General features: G+C 43.3%; 1 protein-coding gene and 1 non-coding gene across 3 annotated transcripts; one reads left to right on the top strand and one right to left on the bottom strand.

Moving 5' to 3' along the window:
- Nucleotides 1-5,722: 5,722 nt before the first annotated feature.
- Nucleotides 5,723-7,455, bottom strand: LOC110492349. Of its 2 annotated transcripts, none has more exons than XR_002468990.2 (3): nucleotides 7,095-7,455; nucleotides 6,043-6,199; nucleotides 5,723-5,940 (listed from the first exon to the last, which is right to left on the bottom strand). It is a non-coding gene; the product is annotated as an uncharacterized LOC110492349 (transcript). The 2 variants fall into 2 exon arrangements; XR_005036555.1 differs by having other exon boundaries at nucleotides 7,100-7,455.
- A 5,275-nt stretch (nucleotides 7,456-12,730) lies between these two features.
- Nucleotides 12,731-16,662, top strand: LOC110492348 (vesicular inhibitory amino acid transporter). Its single transcript, XM_021566585.2, has 2 exons — nucleotides 12,731-13,642; nucleotides 14,577-16,662. Exons 1-2 carry the CDS (start codon nucleotides 13,244-13,246, stop codon nucleotides 15,762-15,764), a joined length of 1,587 nt encoding a protein of 528 aa, XP_021422260.1. The 5' UTR covers nucleotides 12,731-13,243; the 3' UTR covers nucleotides 15,765-16,662.
- The last annotated feature ends 10,615 nt before the right edge of the window (nucleotides 16,663-27,277 follow it).

The raw sequence follows: 27,277 nt of genomic DNA, 5'->3' as shown, positions 1-27,277 counted from the left end.
ATCACCGAAGTTGAGGATCGGTAGGATGGTCAGTTTTACGAGGGTATGTTTGGCAGCATGAGTGAAGGATGCTTTGTTGCAAAATAGGAATCCGATTCTAGATTTCATTTTGAATTGGAGATGCTTAATGTGAGTCTGGAAGGAGAGTTTAGTCTAACCAGACACCTAGGTATTTGTAGTGCTGGACGGGAGGGCAGGTGCGGGCAGCGATCGGTTGAAGAGCATACATTTAGTTTACCTTGCATTTAAGAGCAGTTGGAGGCCACGGAAGGAGAGTTGTATGGCATTGAAGCTTGTCTGGAGGTTAGTTAACAGTGTCCAAAGAAGGGCCAGAAGTATACAGAATGGTGTCGTCTGCGTAGAGGCGGATCAGAGAATCACCAGCAGCAAGAATTGAACCCTGTGGCACCCCCATAGAGAGTGCCAGAGGTCCGAACAACAGGCCATCCGATTTCACACACTGAACTCTATCTGAGAAGTAGTTTGTGAACCAGGCGAGGCAATCATTTGAGAAACCAAGGCTGTTGAGTCTGCCGATAAGAATGTGGTGATTGACAGAGTCGAAAGCCTTGGCCAGATCGATAAACACGGCTGCACAGTAATGTCTCTTATCGATGGCGGTTATGATATTGTTTAGGACCTTGAGCGAGACTGCGGTGCACCCATGACCAGCTCTGAAACCAGATTGCATAGCGGAGAAGGTACAGTGGGATTTGAAATGGTCGGTAAATCTGTTTGTTAACTTGGCTTTCAAAGACCTTAGAAAGGCAGGGTAGGATAGAGATAGGTCTGTAGCAGTTTGGGTCTAGAGTATCTCCCCCTTTGAAGAGGGGGATGACCGCGGCATTTTTCCAATCTCAGAAAATACGATCTCAGAAAATACGAAAGAGGTTGAACAGGCTAGTAATAGGGGTTGCAACAATTTCGGCAGATCATTTTAGAAAGAGAGAGTCCAGATTGTCTAGCCCGGCTGAATTGTAAGGTTCCAGATTTTGCAGCTCTTTCAGAACATCAGCTATTTGGGTGAAGGAGAAATGGGGGAGGCTTGGGCGAGTTGCTGTGGGGGGTGGAGGGCTGTTGATCGGGGTAGCCAGGTTGAAAGCATAGGCCAGCCGTAGAAAAATGCTTATTGACATTCTCAATTATAGTGGATTTATCGGTGGTGACAATGTTTCCTAGCCTCAGTGCAGTGGGCTGTTGGGAGGAGGTGCTCTTATTCTCCATGGACTTCAGTGTCCCAGAACTTTTTTGAGTTAGTACTACAGGATGCAAATTTCTGTTTGAAAAAGCTAGCCTTAGCTTTCCTAACTGCTTGTGTATATTGGTTCCTAACTTCCTTGAAAAGTTGCATATCACGGGGGCTATTCGATGCTAATGCAGTACGCCACAGGATGTTTTTGTGCTGGTCAAGGGCAGACAGGTCTGGAGAGAACCAAGGGCTATATCTGTTCCTGGTTCTGAATTTCTTGAACGGGGCATGCTTATTTAAGATGGTGAGGAAGGCACTTTTAAAGAATAACCAGGCATCCTCTACTGACGGGATGAGGTCAATATCCTTCCAGGATACCCGGGCCAGGTAGATTAGAAAGGCCTGCCCCCTGAAGTGTTTTAGGGAGCGTTTGACAGTGATGGTCGTTTGACCGCAGACCCATTACGGATGCAGGCAATGAGGCAGTGATCGCTGAGATCTTGGTTGAAAACAGCAGAGGTGTATTTAGAGGGCAAGTTGGTTAGGATGATATCTATGAGGGTGCCCGTGTTTACGGATTTGGAGTTGTACCTGGAAGGTTCATTGATAATTTGTGTGAGATTGAGGGCATCAAGCTTAGATTGTAGGATGGCCGGGGTGTTAAGCATGTCCCAGTTTAGGTCACCTAGCAGCAAGAGCTATGAAGATAGATGGGGGGCAATCAATTCGCATATGGTGTCCAGTGCACAACTGGGGGCAGGGGGGGTCTATAGCAAGCGGCAATGGTGAGAAATTTGTTTCTTGAAAGGTGGATTTTTAAAAGTAGAAGCTCAAAATGTTTGGGTACAGACCTGGATAGTAAGACAGACCTCTGCAGGCTATCTCTGCAGTAGATTGCAACACCGCCCCGTTTGGCAGTTCTATCTTGTCGGAAAATATTACTAGCTAGGGATGGAAATTTCAGGGTTTTTGGTGGTCTTCCTCAGCCAGGATTCAGACACAGCTAGGACATCCAGGTTGGCAGAGTGTGCTAAAGCAGGGAATAAAACAAACTTAGGGAGGAGGCTTCTAATGTTAACATGCATGAAACCAAGGCTTTTACGGTTACAGAAGTCTACAAATGACAGCACCTGGGGAGTAGGAGTGGAGCTAGGCACTGCAGGGCCTGGATTAACCTCTACATCACCAGAGGAACAGAGGAGGAGTAGGATAAGGGTACGGCTTAAGGCTATCAGAACTTGTCGTCTAGTACATTCGGAACAGAGAGTAAAAGGAGCAGGTTTCTTGGCGAGATAGAATAGATTCAATACATAATGTACAGACAAAGGTATGGTAGGATGCGAGTACATTGGAGGTAAACCTAGGCATTGAGTAATGATGAGAGATTGCCTCTAGAGACGTTTAAACCAGGTGATGTCACCGCATATGTGGGAGGTGGAACTGAATGGTTGGTTAAGGCATATTGAGCAGGGCTAGAGGCTCTACAGTGAAATAAGACAATAATCACTAACCAGGACAGTAATGGACAAGGCATATTGATATTAGGGAGAGGCATGTGTAGCCGAGTGATCATAGGGGTCCAGTGAGTGGTTGGGCTGGCTGGAGACACGGCGATTCAGACAGGCCGAGGCTAGCAAGCTAGCAGAAGGGCCTTAGAGGGACGTCGCGATGGAGGAAAGTCTCGGCTCGGCGTGCAGTGACATTGATAGACCAGTCGTGATGGATTAGTAGGGTTCCGAGTAGCAGAGGGGTCCAAGTCCAATTGGCAAAATAGGTATAGCGGCCCAAGAAATTGGCCAATGGATCTATTCAGCTAACAGTCCAATTAGCTCTAGACAGCTAGCGGGCCGTGGCTAGCAGATGGGCATTCAGGGGGACGTCGCGACGTAGGGGCCAGTTGAGTACCCCCTCGAGGAGATTACGTCGGTAGTCCAGTCTTGAAGGATCGGCGGGGTTCCGTGCCGTGTACTGGCAGTAGAAGGGGTTCGGGTATTGTAGCCCAGGAGTGGCTGATGGGTCACTTCAGCTGGCCGGGAGAATGGGCCTAGAGTGGGCTAATTGGTGCTTGCTTTGGGACCGACGTTAGCCAGGAGTAGTCACTCGGATAGCAGCTAGCTAGCTGCGATGATCCAGGTGAAAAGGTTCAGAGCTTGCGGTAGGAATCCAGGGATATGGATAGAAAATAGGTCCAGTATGCTGTGGTTTGAGTCGCATTGTACAAACTGGCAAGAGCTTTCCGAGCTAAAGGTTAACTGATGACTACTAGTAGTGGTTAGCTGACTACTAGCTAGTGAGCTGGCTAGCATTCTGTCGGGGGATTGCGGTTCCGAGGTAAATAAAAAGACTTTAGAAAAAACAGATTCACACCACATTGGGTGAGGCAGGTTTCAGGGGAGTATTTTGAAGTTGAGGTTTAGAAAAATATTTGAAAAGATATGCAAAGAAAAATATATAAAAATATATACATAGGACACGACAAGACGAAGGACAAAGATGTCTGACTGCTACGCCATCTTGGATAGAATTATAAGTATATCATAGCAATAAGGCACAAGGGGGTATGGTGTATGGCCAATATACCACGGCTAAGGGGACACAGCCCTTAGCCATGGCATATTGGCCATATACCACAAACCCCAGAGGTGCCTTATTGCTATTATAAACTGGTTACCAACATAATTAGAGCAGTATAAATAAATGTTTTGTCATACGGTCTAGTATAAACTGGATGGTTCGAGGCCTGAATGCTGTTTGGCTGACAGCCGTGGTATATTGGGGCTGCAGGGTAGCCTAGTGTTGGACTAGTAACTGAAAGGTTGCAAGATCGAATCTCCGAGCTGACAAGGTAAAAATCTGTCGTTCTGCCTCTGAACAAGGCAGTTAACCCACTGTTGCTAGGCCGTTATTGAAAATAAGAATTTGTTCTTATTGAACAACTGGGTCGAGTCTCTGGAAACTGCACCAATAGAACGAAAGACCAGCCGGCTTGGATAGTAACCCTAGATATTTTTCGTGACTATATATTGTGGAAGGATGAAATAGTATGTTCAGTCTTTTTGTTCTGTATCTATGGACCCAGTCATTTATTCTAAATGTTCCATTGCCATACTGGCAACGTTCTGATCCCTTGCTTGCTAGCCAACTACTGTTAATTTACAGTCACGCCAAACAACAACAGGAGATGCATTTGTTTAAGCTGTTTTCTAGTGACATTTATTTGGATACATCCATAACAATGAGCTAATGAGGCACGATTTCGCTTGGCATAGAAAATGTGCTCTCTCGTTAGGACACTTGTTCAGAGGAGCTAGCCAACAAACACAGTTAACATTAACTTCAAACTGAAGCTGGAAAGACTGCAAACTAGCTGCACTTCGTTTCACCTTTTTCCAATTGAGATTTCTTTGTATATATCCAGCTGATTCATGATTTCTAATGGCTGAGTAACGCTGCCTGCCTCTCTCTCTCTCGTCCTGATTCTCGACCATTACACGTTCATTACTATGGGACAGTTGGAAATCGAATTTGAAAATTGAAACAATGTTACAAATGTCGGAGAGACAGACTGGTTTATACAAATCTTATACAAAAATATGAGATAATGTCTCGATTATTTTTATAGTGGAGATCAAGTTTATAACTTCCCTGTCTGGGTTACCGAGACAGTGGATTGCGCAGTCAGATGGAACAGAATGAATAGGCATTTTGACGTCATAGATTTAGCCGGTAGTAATTTATGGAATAGACACCGGCTGAAATGCGCTTTTAACTAATCAGCATTCAGGATTAGACCCACCCGTTGTATAATGTTCTGAACTCTACTCTACTGAGCTCTATTGTGCTGTACTTTAATGTTCAAAATTGTGAAACAGACTTCTATTAGTACAGATTTTGTCTGGTCCTGACCAACCAAATTTGGTTTTGTTTGGGGACAAAGCTCATTAAAATAGTCATTGTGTACAATAATACCCAAATATGCAAAATAGGATATTGCATATTTATACCTTTTGTGTACCTATTCAGGATGCATCACTATGAAGAGAATGACATTCATATCCATTTCTATGGAGTACAGATCAGGGACCCGTGATACTAGAATTCCATTACCAGGTGTAAGTCCACCTCACTTACCAACAGATATTTTTTCAAAGTCATTGTGTCATGCCATAGCTGACACCCCATTCTTTCCTCAGGAATTATTGAATCCTAATTTGGAGCGGATATGTAAGAGCTTTTGGAAAACGCGGACACATAAAAAAAACTGAGGGCTATTTTAACGAAATTCTGTTACCAAACTTTGCATCTGCATAGTTCATCCAGTAAATGTGTTTTTGTAAAATGTTCAGTGTAAATTGTTAAACATAGTCCTTGTGCATAGGGTTGTACGGTTTAGTAAACTTTGGATTCAATGTTTTTTGTTTGGAGTACATTTTAAGTGAGAAATTGGACTCTCTGCGTAATTCCAAGACCGTGGAATTGCACAGCAGTTAAGGGTCATGGTTGACGAAGTGGTTAAAAGATAATGGTTCTTGCCTGCAGGGCCAATAGTTTATCCAGAAGCTCTTGGTCCTGCTGCAGCATCTCCTCCCTGCGCCAGGCGTTTATCTCCTGTAGCCTGCGCAGCTGCTGGGCGCGTCTCTCCTGCATCTCCTCCACAATCACCACGCCGCCCAGAACCTTGGCAGAGAAGGGCAGCTACATGCGGTGCACCTTCTGCTCATAGAACTCTGCACTGCGCCACTTCTCCAGCTCTGAAGGAGAGAGAGTCAGGCAATGAATCACATATAAAGCAAAGCACCACATACTGTTTCATACAATCTCAATAGACCTCTCTGGCCCCATGGCAGACAGACCTTGGTGGTAGTCATTGGCTGTGTAGCTGTGTTTGTGGAGCAGCTCTCTATGAGGCAGAGGGTGACGGCCGCCAGGTGACCAGTGTACTTCAGCTGGAGCAGACGCTGGAGGTAGGACACCGCCTGGCTCCTGCCCACACGTTCACATGCATCCAGCCTGGGGAAACACCAGAGGACAGCATGTTACATCTGGTGAGATGGCAGCGACATCTGTTGGTTCTTTTCCCAACTCCTCTAGCATGAAAACAAACAATAGAGGATTTGGCAAAAGAAAAGACAGATCTGGCTACCTGGTTGAGTATGAGTGGAGTCACCTAAAACCTCATGTTACTGTGTCTACCTTCCATTGATAACAGGTAGTATGTGAGCGCAGTGGTAGCTGGAGGACAGGACAATGCCCGTGTGTGTGTGTGTGTGTGGGGGGGGGGGGGGGGGGGCAGAGGGCGGTGTTATAATATAAGTTGTGCAGGCAATCCCCCCCATAGGATACATGAGGGCAGTGGTGCTCATCCCTGGTCATCCCTACTGCCTCTGATCTGGTGGACTCACTCAACACATGCTTTGTTTGTAAATTATGTCTGAGAGTTAGAGCATGCCCCTGGCTATCTGTAAATAAAAAATTTAAAAATCATTATGCCGTCTGGTTTGCTTTATAATGCATTTGAAATTATTTATACTTTTACTTGTAATACTTAAGTATATTTTAGCAATTATATTTACTTTTGATACTTAAGTATATTTAAAGCCAAATACTTTTCTTGAAGTAGTATTTTACTGGGTGACTTTCACTTTTACTTGAGTCCCCCACCACTGCATTTGGGACTCTGTAGCACTCAAAGAGCAGCACTGACATCATCTGGCGACTGTGCAGCGGGTTGCAGGGCGCCTCTGTGAGAACTATCGGATGTTCTTCACTGCCCTAAAACAGGGAAACCACATCAGATGTGCCTGAACGAGCAGCTATCTAGTTAGCTAAATTGTATTCAAGAGTGAGAAGGTACAACAGTCAACAGGACAAGCAACAAAGTAAATGTGGAACACAACTTAAACACCTCACATCAGCGCCATCTCCGAGGTGGCTGAATGAAACATCAGCTCCTGTATCTCGAAGTTTACAACCACATTTCGGTCGAACCAGCTTTTTATGAGCCATCGCAAGGGCTCGAGGTTGGAGAAGTCATTACGGATTTGGGATTCACTGCGCGCTGTCCCTCTGTTCCTCGCCGCCAAGGATTTGAACAGAAGCCGCGGAGCGCCTACTGTAGTTAGTCCCCTTTGCATGCTCAACTGGCCCTCCTTTGAAAATAGCCGTTATCTATTACCATCGTACCATCTATTACCATTTGTAGTCTTGAAATTAAAATATTTTGCAAGTTGTGTCTGTTTTGGAAGTCATTTTGAAAGGGTGTTACTACAAAATACGGGCGACTCGAAGGCTTGTGTGAGCATCCAAAAGTTCCGGGATGCTCAGAACATTTTTACAAGGTAACAATCATTTTATTAAGGTGAAGGTAGTTCAATGTTAAAATATGTATATATTACATCCTCTATTATAGTAGATCCCCTAACAACTATTGTTTTATGACTATGTATTTATACATTATGTAGTCTATTTACTGGCATCTGTCAGTGTCATTTACTACCATTATTGTTTTTATACCGATGCATGGCTTTATCTACAATATTTTTTGTTTCCTCAATGAACATGTTAATGTGAGTACAGACTGGGTGTGATAACCTACTGTATGACCCAGAACCCTTTTAAAGTAGGACTAATGCATTAAAGACCACATCCATGAATGAGTGTTTGCCAACAGAGGGGGCAATGAAAGCTGGTCTCATGCATTTGAGATGAATATGCATCAAACAAAGCATGAATTCATCTTTTGGGCATTCTGAATTAAGTCCTGGAAGAAATGATGAGCTACTCCTATCAATCTATTCTTATGGTTATATGATATCCTATCCCTATCAACCCCTATATCTGAAAAGGTCTCGATTTATTCTAGTCTGGCACTTACAGTATTACTGTCAATTGACTAGGCAAAGTGGAGCCTCAGCTGGTGATATATAGGGTGCCTTTGGCACTGACAATAGACACTCCACCACCAAACGGTCTGTCCCCTATCACTCTGTCGGTAAGGGGTCAAATGAAGATGATCTATTATTCTTCGCCTCTGATATGAGTATCAGCCCATAACCAGAAACCCCATTTAGGATCCTGTGTTTTGGGCTACCATGTCACATGACCTAGATTTTTAAACTGTCTGGGTGCCACAACCAAATTCACATAGAAATGTGAGTTATAGATCTGTCATTCTCATTGAAAGTAAATCTAAGAAGCGGTATATCTGTTCTATGTGTGGCAATGGAGGCTGGTGGGAGGATCTATAGGAGGTTGGGCTCATTGTAATGGCTGGAGTGGAATAAATGGAACGGAGCCAAACGTGGTTTCCATATGTTTGATGTGTTTGATACCATTCAATTTATTCCATTCCAGCTATTACAATGAGCCCATCTTCCTATAGCTCATCCCACCAGCCTCCTCTGACATGCACTATATCTATGCTTCCTGTTCTGTTTTTTTTTTTGTCTTTTACTTTCGGTTTTGTACACCAACTTCAAACAGCTGAAAATACAATATTTTTGGTTACTGAAAATATACTTCACAGTGGTTTAGATGGTACAATAATTCTCTACACAATGTATTGTTTTTTTTTTGTCACATAAACTGAAATTAGGTGAACTATTAGAAAGTTAGTAACCAGGAAATTGCAGAGCAATTTCTGCATATTTCACCTTTAACCTTTTTATTTTAAGCCTTTCCAGAAATTACAATTACACCAAAAATTAAAGCAATAATTATCTGAGGATGGTGCTGGACCATCTGACATAAAAAATAAATAATGACAGTTTGATGGAAAGGTTTAAATAAAGGTTCAAATCCAGGTCATGTGACATGATTGTCCAAAAAACAGGGCCCTCCATGCTGCATCCTTTCATCAATAGTGTATCATGAGCTAGTCAATAAGAGGAGTACTTGGCATTCACCTATGCATTTTCTGTGCCACCATTGTTACAAAACCACAGAATTAAGCTCAAGGGTCTTACATATCAGATCATTCATGCATCATAAAAAACTTTAATTTAGAGACAACAGGCATATGCCCTGTGTAATCAAACAAATGGTGGATACATTCCATATTTATTTCAGTCCAGGGACTTGATTGGCGGGTTGGCACAGATTTGGGAGCAGGGAATGTTGTAGCTTGATGCTGTGTCATTGAATCAGAGGCACAGTTCAATGCTCAGGCACAAAGCTCTAGTCAGGGGACCTCCTCTAATGTTAATAAGCAGATCTAGGTCATCTCCCACATAGGCTCCCAGAAGGCAAGACGTGACATTGTACCTCTGTCCCTAACACTGGGAACCTTTGCTTGTTGTGCATGTCATACCGTGATGAGCCACAGAGGAACAATTAGGCTACAAGCGCTTTGGGACTGCCTTCATGTAGCTCCTCCATTTTGTAGAAGCAGGGTAGAGAGATCCTAATTAGCTTGTCATCAGCTGTCATATTCAAGTGTTCCTGCAAGACTCTTAAGACATTTATTGGGTTATTGTCATGTTACTACTCTGTTAATATTATCATTCTTATAATTTAGTTGAGGTAGTAGAATAGCAATGTTATGATTGTCAGTACCTAAAAGACTGATCTTTCCTGCTGCAGCTCTTTCTGTGCTGATCATGAGATTAAATGGTGAAATGTCCGTTTGAATCTTTGCATGCAGGACTGGTGAAATAAAAAGACAACCTCCAACTATCTGTGACATAAATGAATGAGGGGAAGGGAACACCGTTTACATAATAGGCTGAGGTATGCATTGAGATTCCTACTGCTACCTTTGATATTTACATTTGAGTAATTTAGCAGATGCTCTTACCAGAGCAACTAGGGTTAAGTGCCTTGCTCAAGGGCATATCGACAGATTTTTCACCTAGCTGGCTCGGGATTCAAACCAGCGACCTTTTAGTTACTGGCCCAAGGCTCTTAACCGCTAGACTGCCTAATACCAGAGCCACAGCAGCAAACCAAACGCCCTGCAACCCCTAAACACTACCCCGCCCCCTCACACACAGAGACTGTCACTACCACTCTCTTCAGTCTTAAGCCCTGTAAGCATAACGATATTTTTGGGCCATAGAGTTATTAATGTGTTTGTGCACCTGTCACTTTGCATGAATCCCTGGGTGTGTAGTGTCTGTGTGTATGTGTAAGTTGTGTTTGTGTTTCATAGGGGATCCAAGGAAAGATTTCAAAATTGTGTGTGTGTTTATTTATCCATTCCTATGTAAATTGCATGTCCTTGTGGACCATTTAGTATAAGCAGCAGATTACATTTCTCTATTCTAAACCAAAATGCTTGTTTTTTCTCAATCCAGGATGCTATATTTTCTTAGATCCCTTCCCATTGTTAGGGCTCTAGATTGGCTTGAGTGGCTTCCCTTTTCATCTAGTGAGGCTTTCAGACAGACAACCTGTGTTCCTTTGAGTCTTGCCAACCAATTATTGTGGCCATGGCAACTATCTGAGTCTATTGCCCCCAGTTGGTGCATGTTAGCAGGTTATAGGCCTTCAGTATCTCTCCCCCTTCAGACATCCCTCTTTCATCTTTGCTGAATAAATATTTGCCTCTGTAACCCAAAGCTAAATTGGTCACCACAGCAAGCAATTTGATGCCATCTCAATAATAATATGTCTGAAAATAAATTTCTTATGAAGCTCCAAATGTGCAAATACAGATAGAGAACAACATATTTTTGTGTCCAGAAGATTAGTAAGTACATTTCACTGGAATTCGTGTTTGTGTAACATTTTCAGCCTATCCTCTGTCCAAGACCAGGGTTTTGCACACGATGGGGGAGGGAGGTTTAGTCACTGAGATGCCCCAAGGACTCTCCCGGGAACATTCTTTCCTCACTGTCCTCACACACACGCACACACTCATGCCAGCACACATGCATACACATACACGCACACTGTGCATGCCTCAACACAAATGGCAGCTGGCAAAGCAACCTAAGCCCAGCATGAAAATATAGGAACTTTCTCTCTGGGTTGATGCAAAATGTTGAGTTCTCGTCGTCTTTCACGTTTTTGTCTCATTTAGTCTTCGACCAATGCACAATTCAACATACATTATTCTGTAATTAATGTATCATCAGTCTGTCCATGTGCTATTCTCACTCTGTGAAAGAGTAAACTGTATTTCTGCCTTTCCTTTAATGTTAATAATGTATTCCGACAGATGGAAATGTTAGAAATGCCTTGCATACGCAGGCACCAAAACCTGATGACAGTAATACTGTAATGCGTCGTGACATGTCGGAACCGATTAGAAGAGAAAGGATAAGGTGCCTCTTATCATCTGAGGGATTACAGTTGGAGGCATCAAATGTTACCGTGATTTTTTTCTTCTGCATTTTCGAACACATTCCTGCTCTTTAATGTCATATCGTAATTTGGGAGTTCTAAAGCAGACGCACATGACACGGGCATGTGTTTAATGAGGACGAGAATGCCATGCCTTTTCAAGGACAACCAACATAAGATATGATACTATTTAGGCCTACATTTGGTTTCCATGCCAGATGTATAGTTGATCTAATCATGATGAATTTTCTAATGCTGTGAAGATCTACATTGGAAATAGCTTGTCAAACAACAGGGGACATTTAAAAAATGACTTGGCAGTTACTGAAGGTTATAGCCAACATGCGCAAATTCAAGTCGCTGTCCCAGGTTCTGCAATGCTGAAATTAGTAGAATTTTCTCATGAAGATGAATGCGGCTCGTGGTCTCTCTAATTTATCAGCTAAATTTAAAGTATCTGCTCCCATGAGCAGAACAAAAATGACTTAGGCTACAGAGATCCGCAAATCAATTAAAATAATCGGAAAACAAATTAGACAAGAATACAAAAAAAATAAGATTGTTTTGATATATATTATACCAAATTAAAAAACGTGTAAGTGCTGGCTATACTCAAAGGGCCATAAAACAAAACATTGTCTCCTAATTCTTATAGCGAATAAACTAAAAAAACAAACGGAAATAATCTAAATAATATGCTATTGATGTCACAGCTAGGTTCGATTTTGATCTTCAAATATGTCGTACTTATTTATCAATTTTACACCTCTATGTATTTTTGCATTAGGAATAAAAAGACAAACACAAAACATTGGTATAGGCCTATGAATGGTAGGCAGTCTAAATCACATTTTTCAACGAACATGTGCGTCTGCAATTATAAACTACACCTTCATGAAACTGATCATACATCTGCAAGATCAACACGATCTGAATATGTTTAGTGTCATCATATCATAACGAAAAATATTGGAACAAATTATCGATCAAAAATAAAAATAGAATTAGGTCTAATTCAATATGCAAAATGATCTTAATCGAATAAAGCATAAATATTTTTGTATAAATAAAGCGTAAGAGCTAGCATCCATGCCTCTGGTAACAAACTACTACACCCCTTTCTCCCTCTAAAATCTCAAAGCAATTTGCTAAACGTAATAAATTGACAATTTTGTCCTTGGTCTTAGGCTACTGCAGAGAATTTGCGCCAGTGAGGGGGTCATACTTATGTCGTAGGCTGCGTCTCTCTCGCTCTCACACACGCACACACGCCCGCTTCAGAACCATGAGAGGTTTTTGCCTGCTGAGCAAGTCATTGCATTGGCAGTATACGAGGACACGTGCCTAGTCCGACTGTGACACACAGATTCCATCGCTCGTGGTTTGCACTTGTCACAGCTGCGCCACAGTTGACTGCAACATCCGAACCAAAACGGACAACTTAATGGAAAGGTCACAAACAGGGACATTCGATCACATTCAGCAGTTTAGAAGAACCAACTTGAGGAGCAATTGTTTTGCATAATTTCTTCTGAAGCCAAGAAAGTGTCAGGAGGGGTTTGAGAGTGACATGGATAATCAAGACCAACAGACGGGATTTTAAGGAGAGCCTATGTGGATGTAACGGTTGGACAGCCGTTAAGAGAAACGTCAAAACGTATTGGCAACAGGCATGGTTATCTTTCTCTCACAGCAGCAGCAACAGCCAAAATAACTAATAACCATATTTGATCCAATTGATATCTTAAGATCCACATTTATTTCACAACAATGGCTCACTTAATTCGACACAAGATCGGCAACAAGCTGACCAATGCGGCCAACACAGTGTCCAATAAGTCTCAGGCCAAGGTAAGCGGAGTGTTTGCCAGGCTTGGCTTCCAGGCCGCTACGGATGAAGAGGGTCTGGGGTTCGTGGACTGCGATGACTTGGATTTTGACTATAGACAGGGGATGCAGATGGACATCATGCAGGGTGACGAAGAAGGGGGAGATATGGACGGAGGAGACGAGTTGATGGTGGGGGACAGCCACTACCAGAGAGACGGAACCGGTCCACCATCCTCTTCCTCCCTCAAGAACACTGGGGCGTGTAACGAGTTGGCATTAGAGGACAAACCCAAAATTACCACTTGGGATGCGGGGTGGAACGTCACCAATGCCATTCAGGTAGAAATAATTTAAAGAAACACAAACATATTGGCACTATGTCAATGTAAGCCTAAGATAGGCTTGCAATATACGCCCATTCAGGGACACTGATTTGCATCCTACAAAAATAATGAAACAGACCTTAAAATTACTTTAGAAATGTTTTAATTGACGTGTAAAAATAGACTTTGAATAGGCATTGTATGGTTTCATATTTCACAATCCTTAATTTAGAACAAGTGTGACCTAAATATTTTATTTAAAAACAACTGCATATATGTGCCTTCATTTAATCAGAAGATAATGTCAATTTAATTTTAAGCATGTGTATAATAATAATTTGAGATTTTAGAGAAAAATGGGGGTTTATGCAAGATAGCCTATTTCTTATCAGCAAAAAACAGACCCCCGGTTGCCTCTCCGTCTGGAATGAATCACGGCTAAAATGGTTTGGATTAGCCTCAGGCACCATTAGGCCTACATCTTTATTCTTGATAACATTTCAGTGGTCCTTTGTAGTTGGTAGAGCATGGAGCTTGTAACCCAGGGTAGTATGTTCGATTCCCGGGACCACCCATACTTAAAATGTATGCATGAATGTCTGTAAATCGATTTGGATATCAGCATCTTCTAAATGGTATATGTATTATTACAGTGGATTGTACAAAATAAATCCAGTATTGATGAGGAAATATCTTAGAAATATTAGATTCTGTGCCTGGACGCTAGTCACCTGACAGATGAACAGAGAACTGCCTATGCCTTTTTTTCTCTCAACTCCAGTCGTTAAATGTGGGGTTTCACACATGTATGATTATGAAAATGTGAATGTCGTTTGCTATTATTATACAACTTTAAATATGATACATTTATTGCATGTGTGGTGTGGGGAGGCATGCCACTTCGATAAGACCATTTCCATTACGACTCAACTGTGCTTGTGTATCCACAGGGGATGTTCGTCCTTGGGTTACCATACGCCATTCTTCACGGAGGATACCTCGGACTCTTTCTTATCATATTTGCCGCCGTTGTATGTTGTTACACCGGAAAGATTCTTATTGCGTGTCTGTATGAAGAGAATGAGGATGGAATTCTGGTGCGCGTGAGGGACTCCTACGTGGACATCGCCAACGCGTGCTGCCAGCCACGGTTCCCGTCTCTGGGCGGACATATAGTTAACGTTGCTCAGATCATTGAGTTGGTCATGACCTGTATCCTGTACGTGGTGGTCAGCGGCAACCTGATGGTCAACAGCTTCCCCAATCTTCCGGTCTCGCAGAAGGCCTGGTCTGTAGTCGCCACGGCTGCCCTCCTGCCTTGCGCGTTCCTCAAGAGCCTCAAGGCGGTGTCCAAGTTCAGCTTGCTCTGCACCATCGCGCACTTTGTCATCAACATCCTGGTGATAGCCTACTGCCTCTCCAGAGCCCGCGACTGGGCCTGGGACAAAGTCAAGTTCTATATCGATGTCAAGAAGTTTCCCATCTCCATCGGCATCATCGTCTTCAGCTACACTTCCCAGATCTTCCTGCCCTCGCTAGAGGGGAACATGCAGAGGCCAAAGGAGTTCCACTGCATGATGGACTGGACTCACATCGGAGCCTGCGTTCTGAAGGGCCTGTTCGCTCTGGTGGCCTACTTGACTTGGGCAGATGCCACCAAAGAGGTTATCACGGACAACCTGCCGTCCACCATCAGAGCGGTGGTCAACCTGTTCCTGGTGGCCAAGGCCTTGCTTTCGTATCCGTTGCCGTTCTTCGCTGCTGTAGAGGTCCTGGAGAAGTCTTTTTTCCAGGATGGAGGGCGCGCTATTTTCCCTGACTGTTACGGGCCGGGAGGACGGATTAAGTCCTGGGGACTGGGCCTCCGGTGCCTCCTGGTGGTGTTCACGTTGATCATGGCCATCTTTGTCCCGCACTTCGCACTCCTCATGGGCCTAACCGGGAGTCTTACCGGCGCCGGGTTGTGCTTCCTTCTCCCGGCTCTCTTTCATCTAAAACTGATGTGGAGGAAACTCTTATGGCACCACGTGTTCTTCGACGTCGCCATATTCGTTATAGGAGGCATATGCAGCATTTCTGGGTTTATTCACTCAGTAGAGGGGCTCATTGAGGCATTCAAATATGGAGTCGAGGAATAAGAATGTATACATTCTACCTCTGTAGCCCATAGGTCATCATCTCATCAATCATTGGCGCTGAATGACAGACTGATTGACAGAGCAAAAGGGAGACTGTGTAACTGTACTTTGTTTTTTGCCTTCGTGATAATGTGCAATAATAGACTTTACAATCATAGTGTACAGTATTTAGTAATGAAATGTTATGTTAATTAGGAAGTGGGCAATGCAGTGTCCTTTGAAAAAGGATCATTTCTGAAGCGTTGAATATGATGCATGGTCTGATCAGGCAAAGTCAGGCATGTGAAAATGAGCTGTGTATAAGGCCTAATTTAGTGTGTGGATGTCTTGATATCTGCAATGATAATTGGCTTCCTTATGAAGATTTTTTTTTTTAAATACGTAAGTGAGTGTTTTATTATCGAGCTGCTATAGAATTAGATAATCTCACGCAGGTTCTGTCGTCATACCAGAGAAATCACGCTTCGGGCAACCACGTTGGTTGGTGCTATAGGGTAAACATTCAAGGAACTCATATTTAGTGGATTAATCAGAACATTTCGATCCGTTTTCAACCGTACTCCTTGTCGACACATTTGGTTTTTGGTGTTTCAAGTGTCATTATGGATGATGTGAATTATTGCCGTGCAAGCAAGTGGCTCCTATGTGTTTATATGAAACCATCTGTCTTCTGTATAGTCTCCCTACCTGTTGAACGTATTAATTGTGCTTTTATGGAATTAATCATGACGTGTAATAAACGAGTATGTGTTGAATTAATAGATTTAAAAAATCGAATATTTTATGCATTATCATTGTCCAAGGAATAAATGTCTATCTGGAATTTGTGAACGCTCATGTATGTGCGAAAAAAATAATCTATGGGTGAATAAAATGTAGGTTTTTATGGATGAATATATAGTCAGTGGTTGTTTGGGGGTCTTTCAGGAAAAATGGAAGCAGAAATCTGGATGAGGAATGCGGATGTGGTGTGCAAGTATTATGCAAATTATCATAGATTTACTCACCTCACCTGCATATCCGAATTATCTGCCTATAAATTTAGACTCCACATACATTCTAATTCCCAATTAACTTAATAATTATATAGCCAGCCCAAGAGACATATGAGCACTGTCAAAATAAAGGTACAAATAATATATACAGTACCAGTGAGATACAGTACCAGTCAAAAGTTTGGACACACCTACTCATTCCAGGGTTTTTCTTTATTATACTATTTTCTACGTTGTAGAATAGAATATATCTTAACTATGAAATTAAACATATGGAATCATGTAGTAACCAAAAATGTGTTAAATAAAATATATTTTTTATATATTTGAGATTCCTGAAAGTAGCCACCCTTTGCCTTGATGACAGCTTTGCACACTCTTGGCATTCTCTCAACCAGCGTCATGAGGTAGTCACCTGGAATGCATTTCAATTAACAGGTATGCCTTGTTAAAAGTTCATTTGTGGAATTTCTTTCCTTCTTAATGTGTTTGAGCCAATCAGTTGTATTGTGACAAGATAGTCTTTTACAAATAGGGCTAAGTCCATATTATGTCAAGAACAGCTCGAATAAGCAAATAGAAATGACAGTCCATCATCACTTTAAGACATGAAGGTCAGTCTATCCAAAACATTTCAAGACCTTTGAAAGTTTCTTAAAGTGGGGCGGCGCACAATTGGCCCAGCGTCGTCCAGCTTAGGGCGGTGCACAATTGGTCCAATGTCGTCCGGGTTAGGGATTGGCCGGGGTAGGCTGTTATTATAAATAAGAATTTGTTCTTAACTGACTTGCCTAGTTAAATGAAAAAATATATATAAAAGTGCAGTCGAAAAAACTGTCTCTCATGAGAACTGCCACAGGAAAGGAAGACCCAGAGTTACCTCTGCTGCAGAGGATAAGTACATTAGAGTTAACTGCACCTCAGATTGCAGCCCAAATAAATGCTTCACAGAGTTCAAGTAACAGACACATCTCAACATCAACTGTTAAGAGGAGAATGCGTGAATCAGGCCTTCATGGTCAAATTGCTGCAAAGAAACCACTACTAAAGGACACCAATTAAAAGAAGAGACTTGTTTGGGTCAAGAAACAAGAGCAATGGACATTAGACTGGTGGAAATCTGTCCATTGGTCTGATGAGTCCAAATTTGAGATTTTTGGTTCCAACTGCCGTGTCTTTGTGAGATGCAGAGTAGATGAACGGATGATCTCTGCATGTTTGGTTCCCAACGTGAAACATGGAGTAGGAGGTGTGATGGTGTGGGGGTGCTTTGCTGGTGACACTGTCTGTGATTTATTTAGAATTCAAAGCACACTTAACCAACATGGCTAACACAACAATCTGTAGCGATACACCATCCCATCTGGTTTGCGCTTAGTGGGAGTATAATTTGTTTTTCAACAGGACAAGGACCTAAAACACACTTCCAGGCAGCAACATCCGCACTGAGCTAAAGGGTAGAGCTGCCGCTTTCAAGGAATGGGACTCTAACCCGGAAGTTTATAAGAAATCCCGCTATGCCCTCCAATGATCATTCAAACAGGCAAAGCGTCAATACAGGACTAAAATCAAATCGTACTACACCGGCTCCAACGCTCGTCGGATGTGGCAGGGCTTGCAAACTATTACAGACTACAAAGGGAAACACCGCCGAGAGCTGCCCAGTGACACAAGCCTACCAGATGAGCTAAATTACTTCTATGTTTGCTTCGAGGCAAGTAACACTGAAACATGCATGAGAGCATCAGCTGTTCCGGACGAATGTGTGGTCACACTTTTCGCAGCCGATATGAGTAAGACCTTTTAAACAGGTCAACATTCACAAGGCCGCAGGACCAGACAAATTACCAGGACGTGTAGTCCGAACATGCGCTGACCAAATGGCAAGTGTCTTCACTGACATTTTCTACCTCTCCCTGTCTGAGTCTGTAATACCAACATGTTTCAAGCAGACCACCATAGTCCCTGTGCCCAAGAACCCTAAGGTAACCTGCCTAACTGACTACCGACTACTGTAGCACTCACGTATGTAGCCATGAAGTGCTTTGAAAAGGCTGGTCTTGGCTCACATCAACACCATTATCCCAGAAACCCTAGACCCAATCCCATTTGCATATCGCCCCAACAGATCCACAGATGATGCAATCTCTATTGCACGCCACACTGCCCTTTCACACCTGGACAAAATAAACACCTATTTGAGAATGCTATTCATTGACTACAGCTCAGCATTCAACACCATAGTGCCATAAAGCTCATCACTAAGCTAAGAACCCTGGGACTAAACTCCTCCCTCTGCAACTGGATCCTGGACTTCCTGACGGGCCTCCCCCAGGTGGTAAGGGTAGGTAACAACACAACCGCCACGCTGATCCTCATCACGGGGGCCCCTCAGGGGTGCGTACTCAGTCCCCTCTTGTACTCCCTGTTCACTCCTGACTGCACGGCCAGGCACGAATCCAACACCATCATTAAGTTTGCCGATGACACAACAGTGGTAGGCCTGATCATTGACAACGCTGAGACAGCCTATAGGGAGGAGGTCAGACACCTGACCGTGTTGTGCAAGGACAGCAACCTCTCCCTCAATGTGATCAAGACAAAGGAGATGATTGTGGACTACAGGAAAAGGAGGACCGAGCACGCCCCCATTCAATTGGGCTGTAGTGGAGCAGGATGAGAGCTTCAAGTTCCTTGCCTTCCACATCACCAACAAATGAACATGGTCCAAGCACACCAAGACAGTCGTGAAGAGGGCACAACAAAACCTATTCACCCTCAGGAGACTGAAAAGATTTGGCATGGGTCCTCAGATCCCCAAAAGGTTCTACAGCTGCACCCTCGAAAGCATCCTGACGGGTTGCATCACTGCCTGGTATGGCAACTGCTCGGCCTCCGACCGCAAGGCACTCCAGAGGGTAGTGCGTACTGCCCAGTACATCACTGGGCCAAGCTTCCTGCCATCCAGGACCTCTATACCAGGCGGTGTCAGAGGACGGCCCTAAAAATTGTCAAAGACTCCAACCCTAGTAATAGACTGTTCTCTCTGCTACCGCATGGCAAGTGGTACCAGAGCGCCAAGGCTAGGTTCAAGAGGCTTCTTAACAGGTCATACCCCAAAGCCATAAGACTCCTGAATGTCTAATCAAGTGGCTACCCAGACTATTTGCATTGCCCTGTATATAGCCTCTATTGGTATTTTACTGCTGCTCTTTAATTATTTGTTGCTTTTGTTCTTATATTTTTGGGGTATTTTTCTTAAAACTGCATTGTTGGTTAAGGGCTTGTAAGTAAGCATTTCAATGTAAGGTCAACCTACACCTGTTGTATTCGGCGCATGTTACAAATAACATTTTGATTTGATTTCTAAGGGCTATTTGACCAAGGAGAGGGACGGAGTACTGCATCAGATGACCTGACCTCCACCATCACCTGTCCTCAAACCAAATGAGATGGTTTGGGATGAGTTGGACTGCAGAGTGAAGGAAAAACAGACAACAAGTGCTCAGTATATGTGGGAACTTCTGCAAGTCTGTTGGAAAAGCATTCTTCATGAAGCTGGTTGAGAGAATGCCAAGAGTGTGCAAAGCTGTCATCAAGGCAAAGGATTTTTATTTGTTTAACACTATTTTGGTTACTACATAATTCCATATGTGTTATTTCATAGTTTGATGTCTTCACTATTATTCTACAATGTAGAAAATAGTAAAAATTGAGAAAAATCCTGGAATGAGTAGGTGTGTCCAAACTTTTGACTGGTACTGTGTGTGTGTATGTATGTGTATATGTGTATGTATGTATGTGTGTATATATATATATTAAAAAAAAAATATATATATATATATATATATATATATATATATCACTGCTCAAAAAAATAAAGGGAACACTTAAACAACACAATGTAACTCCAAGTCAATCACACTTCTGTGAAATCAAACTGTCCACTTAGGAAGCAACACTGATTGACAATACATTTCACATGCTGTTGTGCAAATGGAATAGACAATAGGTGGAAATTATAGGCAATTAGCAAGACACCCCCAATAAAGGAGTGGTTCTGCAGGTGGTGACCACAGACCACTTCTCAGTTCCTATGCTTCCTGGCTGATGTTTTGGTCACTTTTGAATGCTGGCGGTGCTTTCACTCTAGTGGTAGCATGAGACAGAGTCTACAACCCACACAAGTGGCTCAGGTAGTGCAGCTCATCCAGGATGGAACATCAATGCAAGTTGTGGCAAGAAGGTTTGCTGTGTCTGTCAGCGTAGTGTCCAGAGCATGGAGGCGCTACCAGGAGACAGACCAGTACATCAGGAGACGTGGAGGAGGCCGTAGGAGGGCAACAACCCAGCAGCAGGACCGCTACTTCTGCCTTTGTGCAAGGAGGAGCAGGAGGAGCACTGCCAGAGCCCTGCAAAATGACCTCCAGCAGGCCACAAATGTGCATGTGTCTGCTCAAACCGTCAAACAGATTCCATGAGGGTGGTATGAGGGCCCGACGTCCACAGGTGGGGGTTGTGCTTACAGCCCAACACCGTGCAGGACGTTTTTCATTTGCCAGAGAACACCAAGATTGGCAAATTCGCCACTGGCGCCCTGTGCTCTTCACAGTTGAAAGCAGGTTCACACTGAGCACATGTGACAGACGTGACAGTCTGGAGACGCCGTGGAGAACGTTCTGCTGCCTGCAACATCCTCCAGCATGACAGGTTTGGTGGTGGGTCAGTCATGGTGTGGGGTGGCATTTCTTTGGGGGGCTGCATAGCCCTCCATGTGCTCGCCAGAGGTAGCCTGACTGCCATTAGGTACCGAGATGAGATCCTCAGACCCCTTGTGAGACCATATGCTGGTGCGGTTGGCCCTGGGTTCCTCCTAATGCAAGACAATGCTAGACCTCATGTGGCTGGAGTGCGTCAGCAGTTCCTGCAAGAGGAAGGCATTGATGCTATGGACTGGCCCGCCCGTTCCCCAGACCTGAATCCAATTGAGCACATCTGGGACATCATGTCTCGCTCCATCCACCAACGCCACGTTGCACCACAGACTGTCCAGGAGTTGGCTGATGCTTTAGTCCAGGTCTGGGAGGAGATCCCTCAGGAGACCATCCACCACCTCATCATGAGCATGCCCAGGCGTTGTAGGGAGGTCATACAGGCACGTGGAGGCCACACACACTACTGAGCCTCATTTTGACTTGTTTTAAGGACATTACATCAAAGTTGGATCAGCCTGTAGTGTGGTTTTTCACTTTAATTTTGAGTGTGACTCCAAATCCAGACCTCCATGGGTTGATAAATTTGATTTCCATTGATCATTTTTGTGTGATTTTGTTGTCAGCACATTCAACTATGTAAAGAAAAAAGTATTTAATAAGAATATTTCATTCATTCAGATCTAGGATGTGTTATCTTAGTGTTCCCTTTATTTTTTGAGCAGTATATATATATATATATATATATATATATATATATATATATATATATATATATATATATATATATATATGTATATATATATGTATGTGTATATACAGTAGGGCAAAAAAGTATTTAGTCAGCCACCAATTGTGCAAATTCTCCCACTTAAAAAGATGAGAGAGGCCTGTAATTTTCATCATAGGTCCACTTCAACTATGACAGACAAAATGAGAAAAAAAATCCAGAAAATCACATTGTAGGATTTGTAATGAATTTATTTGCAAATTATGGTGGAAAATAAGTATTTGGCCAATAACAAAAGTTTATCTCAATACTTTGTTATATACCCTTTGTTGGCAATGACAGAGGTCAAACGTTTTCTGTAAGTCTTCACAAGGTTTTCACACATTGTTGCTGGTATTTTGGCCCATTCCTCCATGCAGATCTCCTCTAGAGCAGTGATGTTTTGGGGCTGTTGATGGGCAATACAGACTTTCACCTCCCTCCAAAGATTTTCTATGGGGTTGAGATCTGGAGACTGGCTAGGCCACTCCAGGACCTTGAAATGCTTCTTACGAAGCCACTCCTTTGTTGCCCGGGCAGTGTGTTTGGGACCATTGTCATGCTGAAAGACCCAGCCACGTTTCATCTTCAATGCCCTTGCTGATGGAAGGAGGTTTTCACTCAAAATCTCACGATACATGGCCCCATTCATTCTTTCCTTTACATGGATCATTCGTCCTGGTCCCTTTGCAGAAAAACAGCCCCAAAGCATGATGTTTCCACCCCCATGCTTTACAGTAGGTATGGTGTTCTTTGGATGCAACTCAGCATTCTTTGTCCTCCAAACACGACGAGTTGAGTTTTTACCAAAAAGTTATATTTTGGTTTCATCTGACCATATGACATTCTCCCAATCTTCTTCTGGATCATCCAAATGCTCTCTAGCAAACTTCAGACGGGCCTGGACATGTACTGGCTTAAGCAGGGGGACACGTCTGGCACTGCAGGATTTGAGTCCCTGGCGGCGTAGTGTGTTACTGGTGGTAGGCTTTGTTACTTTGGTCCCAGCTCTCTGCAGGTCATTCACTAGGTCCCCCCGTGTGGTTCTGGGATTTTTGCTCACCGTTCTTGTGATCATTTTGACCCCACGGGGTGAGATCTTGCGTGGAGCCCCAGATCGAGGGAGATTATCAGTGGTCTTGTATGTCTTCCCTTTCCTAATAATTGCTCCCACAGTTGATGTATTCAAACCAAGCTGCTTACCTATTGCAGATTCAGTCTTCCCAGCCTGGTGCAGGTCTACAATTTTGTTTCTGGTGTCCTTTGACAGCTCTTTGGTCTTGGCCATAGTGGAGTTTGGAGTGTGACTGTTTGAGGTTGTGGACATGTGTCTTTTATACTGATAACAAGTTCAAACAGGTGCCATTAATACAGGTAACGAGTGGAGGACAGAGGAGCCTCTTAAAGAAGTTACAGGTCTGTGAGAGCCAGAAATATTGCTTGTTTGTAGGTGACCAAATACGTATTTTCCACCATAATTTGCAAATAAATTCATTACAAATCCTACAATGTGATTTTCTGGATTTTTTTTCTCATTTTGTCTGTCATAGTTGAAGTGTACCTATGATGAAAATGACAGGCCTCTCTCATCTTTTTAAGTGGGAGAACTTGCACAATTGGTGGCTGACTAAATACTTTTTTGCCCCACTGTATATGTATTTGTATATGTGGCGCAGTGGTTAAGGGCGCTGTACTGCAGCGCCAGCTGTGCCATCAGAGTCCTGGGTTCGCGCCCAGGCTCTGTCGTAACCGGCCGCGACCGGGAGGTCCGTGGGGCGACGCACAATTGGCCTAGCGTCACCCGGGTTAGGGAGGGCTTGGTCGGTAGGGGTGTCCTTGTCTCATCGCGCACCAGCGACTCCTGTGGCGGGCTGGGCGCAGTGTACGCTAGCCAAGGTGGCCAGGTGCACAGTGTTTCCTCCGGCGCATTGGTGCGGCTGGCTTCCGGGTTGGATGTGCGCTGTGTTAAAGAAGCAGCGGCTTGGTTGGTTGTGTATCGTAGGACGCATGACTTTCAACCTTCGTCTCTCCCGAGCCCGTACGGGAGTTGTAGCGATGAGACAAGATAGTAGCTACTACAACAATTGGATACTACGAAAAAGGGGTAAAATAAAAAATAAAAAATAAATAAATAAATAAAAAAAAATATATATGTATATATATATATGTAAGATGTATGTATGTATGTATATGTATGTGTATATATATATATATATGTATATGTATGTATATGCATTCATGTATATATATATATATATATATATATATATATATATATATATATACGTATATATATATACATATATATGTGTATATATATATGTGTATATACACACATATATATATATACAGTATATATATATATATATATATATATATATATATATGTGTGTGTGTGTGTGTGTGTGTGTGTGTGTGTGTGTATATAAAACACACGCTGAGTGTACAAAACATTAGGAACACCTTCCTACACCCCCTTTTGCCCTCAGAACAGCCTCAATTCGTTGGGAATGGACTCTACAAGGCGTGGAAATCTTTCCACAGGGATGCTATCCCATGTTGACTCCAATGCTTCCCACAGTTGTGAAAAGTTGGCTGGATATCCTTTGGGTGGTGGACCATTCTTGATACACACGGAAACTGTTGAGCATGAAAAAAAGCAGAATTGCAGTTTTTGACACACTCACAACTGGCGCACCTACTACCATATCCCGTTCAAACGCACTTAAATATTTTGTCTTGCCCATTCACCCTCTGCATTTCACACATACACAATCCATGTCTCAATTGTCTCAAGGCTTAATCCTCCCCTTCACCTACACTGATTGAAGTGGATTTAGCAGGTGACATCAATAAGGGATCATATCTTTCACCTGGATTCACCTAGTCAGTCTATGTCATGGAAAGAGCAGGTGTTCTTAATGTTTTGTACACTCAGTGTATATAACAATACAAACGTAATATCACAACACAAACATAATTCATATTCTTTGAAATATACCATAGCATTATTCTGCCCCACCTCTTTCAGTTCCTGATTTTCAAGTTCTAGTAAATAACAATTCTTCTCAGAATGTCGATGTTTTGATATGGATCCCACATGTTGCTTGTTAAAGTGGACTTCTGACGGTCTCATAAGGGGCCAGCAGTGGATACCCAAGGAGTCATCCCAAGGAGTCATCCCAAGGAGTCATCCCAAGAAGTCATCCCAAGGAGTCATCCCAAGGAGTCATCCCAAGGAGTCATCCCGAGGAGTTTTTTATTTCACCTTTATTTAACCAGGTAGGCAAGTTGAGAACAAGTTCTCATTTACAATTGCGACCTGGCCAAGATAAAGCAAAGCAGTTCGACACGTACAACAACACAGAGTCACACATGGTGTAAAACAAACATACAGTCAATAATACAGTAGAAAAATGAGTCTATATACAATGTGAGCAAATGAGGTGAGATAAGGGAGGTAAAGGCAAAAAAGGCCATGGTGGCGAAGTAAGGTGGCGAAGTAAGGTGGCGAAGTAAGCAAGTAAAAAATAAAATAACAAATAAACACTGGAATGGTAGATTTGCAGTGGAAGAATGTGCAAAGTAGAGATAGAAATAATGGGGGGCAAAGTAGCAAAATAAATAAATACAGTAGGGGGAGAGGTAGTTGTTTGGGCTAAATTATAGATGGGCTATGTACAGGTGCAGTAATCTGTGAGCTGCTCTGACAGCTGGTGCTTAAAGCTAGTGAGGGGAATAAGTGTTTCCAGTTTCAGAGATTTCTGCAGTTTGTTCCAGTCATTGGCAGCAGAGAACTGGAAGGCGAGGCGGCCAAAGTAAGAATTGGTTTTGGGGGCGACCAGAGAGATATACCTGCTGGAGCGCGTGCTACAGGTGGGTGCTGCTATGGTGACCAGCGATATGAGATAAGGGGGGACTTTACCTAGCAGGGTCTTGTAGATGACCTGGAGCCAGTGGGTTCGGCGACGAGTATGAAGCGAGGGCCAGCCAACGAGAGCGTACAGGTCGCAGTGGTGGGTAGTATATGGGGCTTTGGTGACAAAACGGATGGCACTGTGATAGACTGCATCCAATTTATTGAGTAGGGTATTGGAGGCTATTTTGTAAATGACATCGCCGAAGTCGAGGATCGGTAGGATGGTCAGTTTTAAAAGGGTATGTTTGGCAGCATGAGTGAAGAAGGCTTTGTTGCGAAATAGGAAGCCAATTCTAGATTTAACTTTGGATTGGAGATGTTTGATGTGAGTCTTGAAGGAGAGGTTACAGTCTAACCAGACACCTAGGTATTTGTAGTTGTCCACATATTCTAAGACAGAACCGTCCAGAATAGTGATGTTGGACGGGCAGGCAGGTGCAGGCAACGATCAGTTGAAGGACATGCATTTAGTTTTACTTGTATTTAAGAGCAACTGGAGGCCACGTAAGGAGAGTTGTATGGCATTGGAGCTCGTCTGGAGGGTTGTTAACACAGAGTCCAAAGAAGGGCCAGAAGTATACAGAATGGTGTTGTCTGCGTAGAGGTGGATCAGAGACTCACCAGCAGCAAGAGAGACATCATTGATGTATACAGAGAAGAGAGTCGGTCCAAGAATTGAACCCTGTGGCACCCCCATAGAGACTGCCAGAGGCCCGGACAACAGGCCCTCCGATTTGACACACTGAACTCTATCAGGGAAAGAGTTGGTGAACCAGGCGACGCAATCATTTGAGAATCCAAGGCTATCGAGTCTGCCGATGAGGATGTGGTGATTGACAGTCGAAAGCCTTGGCCAGGTCAATGAATACGGCTGCACAGTATGGTTTCAGCTCTGAAACCAGATTGCATAGCGGAGAAGGTATGGTGGGATTCGAAATGGTCGGTAATCTGTTTGTTGACTTGGCTTTCAAAGACGTTAGAAAGGCAGGGTAGGATAGATATAGGTCTGTAGCAGTTTGGGTCAAGAGTGTTCCCCCCTTTGAAGAGGGGGATGACCGCAGCTGCTTTCCAATCTTTGGGAATCTCAGAAGACACAAAAGAGAGGTTGAACAGGCTAG

This window comes from Oncorhynchus mykiss, chromosome 16 (assembly GCF_013265735.2).
Source record: "Oncorhynchus mykiss isolate Arlee chromosome 16, USDA_OmykA_1.1, whole genome shotgun sequence".
NCBI lineage: Eukaryota > Metazoa > Chordata > Actinopteri > Salmoniformes > Salmonidae > Oncorhynchus > Oncorhynchus mykiss.
Note: the sequence above shows the minus strand (reverse complement) of the source record. Positions and strands in the feature narration are given on the sequence as shown.

Bases quoted from the DNA above. Each gene is read 5' to 3' on its own strand.
- LOC110492348 (XM_021566585.2), top strand. From the start codon at position 13,244: ATGGCTCACTTAATTCGACACAAGATCGGCAACAAGCTGACCAATGCG. The intron at 13,643-14,576 runs GTAGAAATAATT...GTGTATCCACAG, and splicing joins ACGTCACCAATGCCATTCAG to GGGATGTTCGTCCTTGGGTT.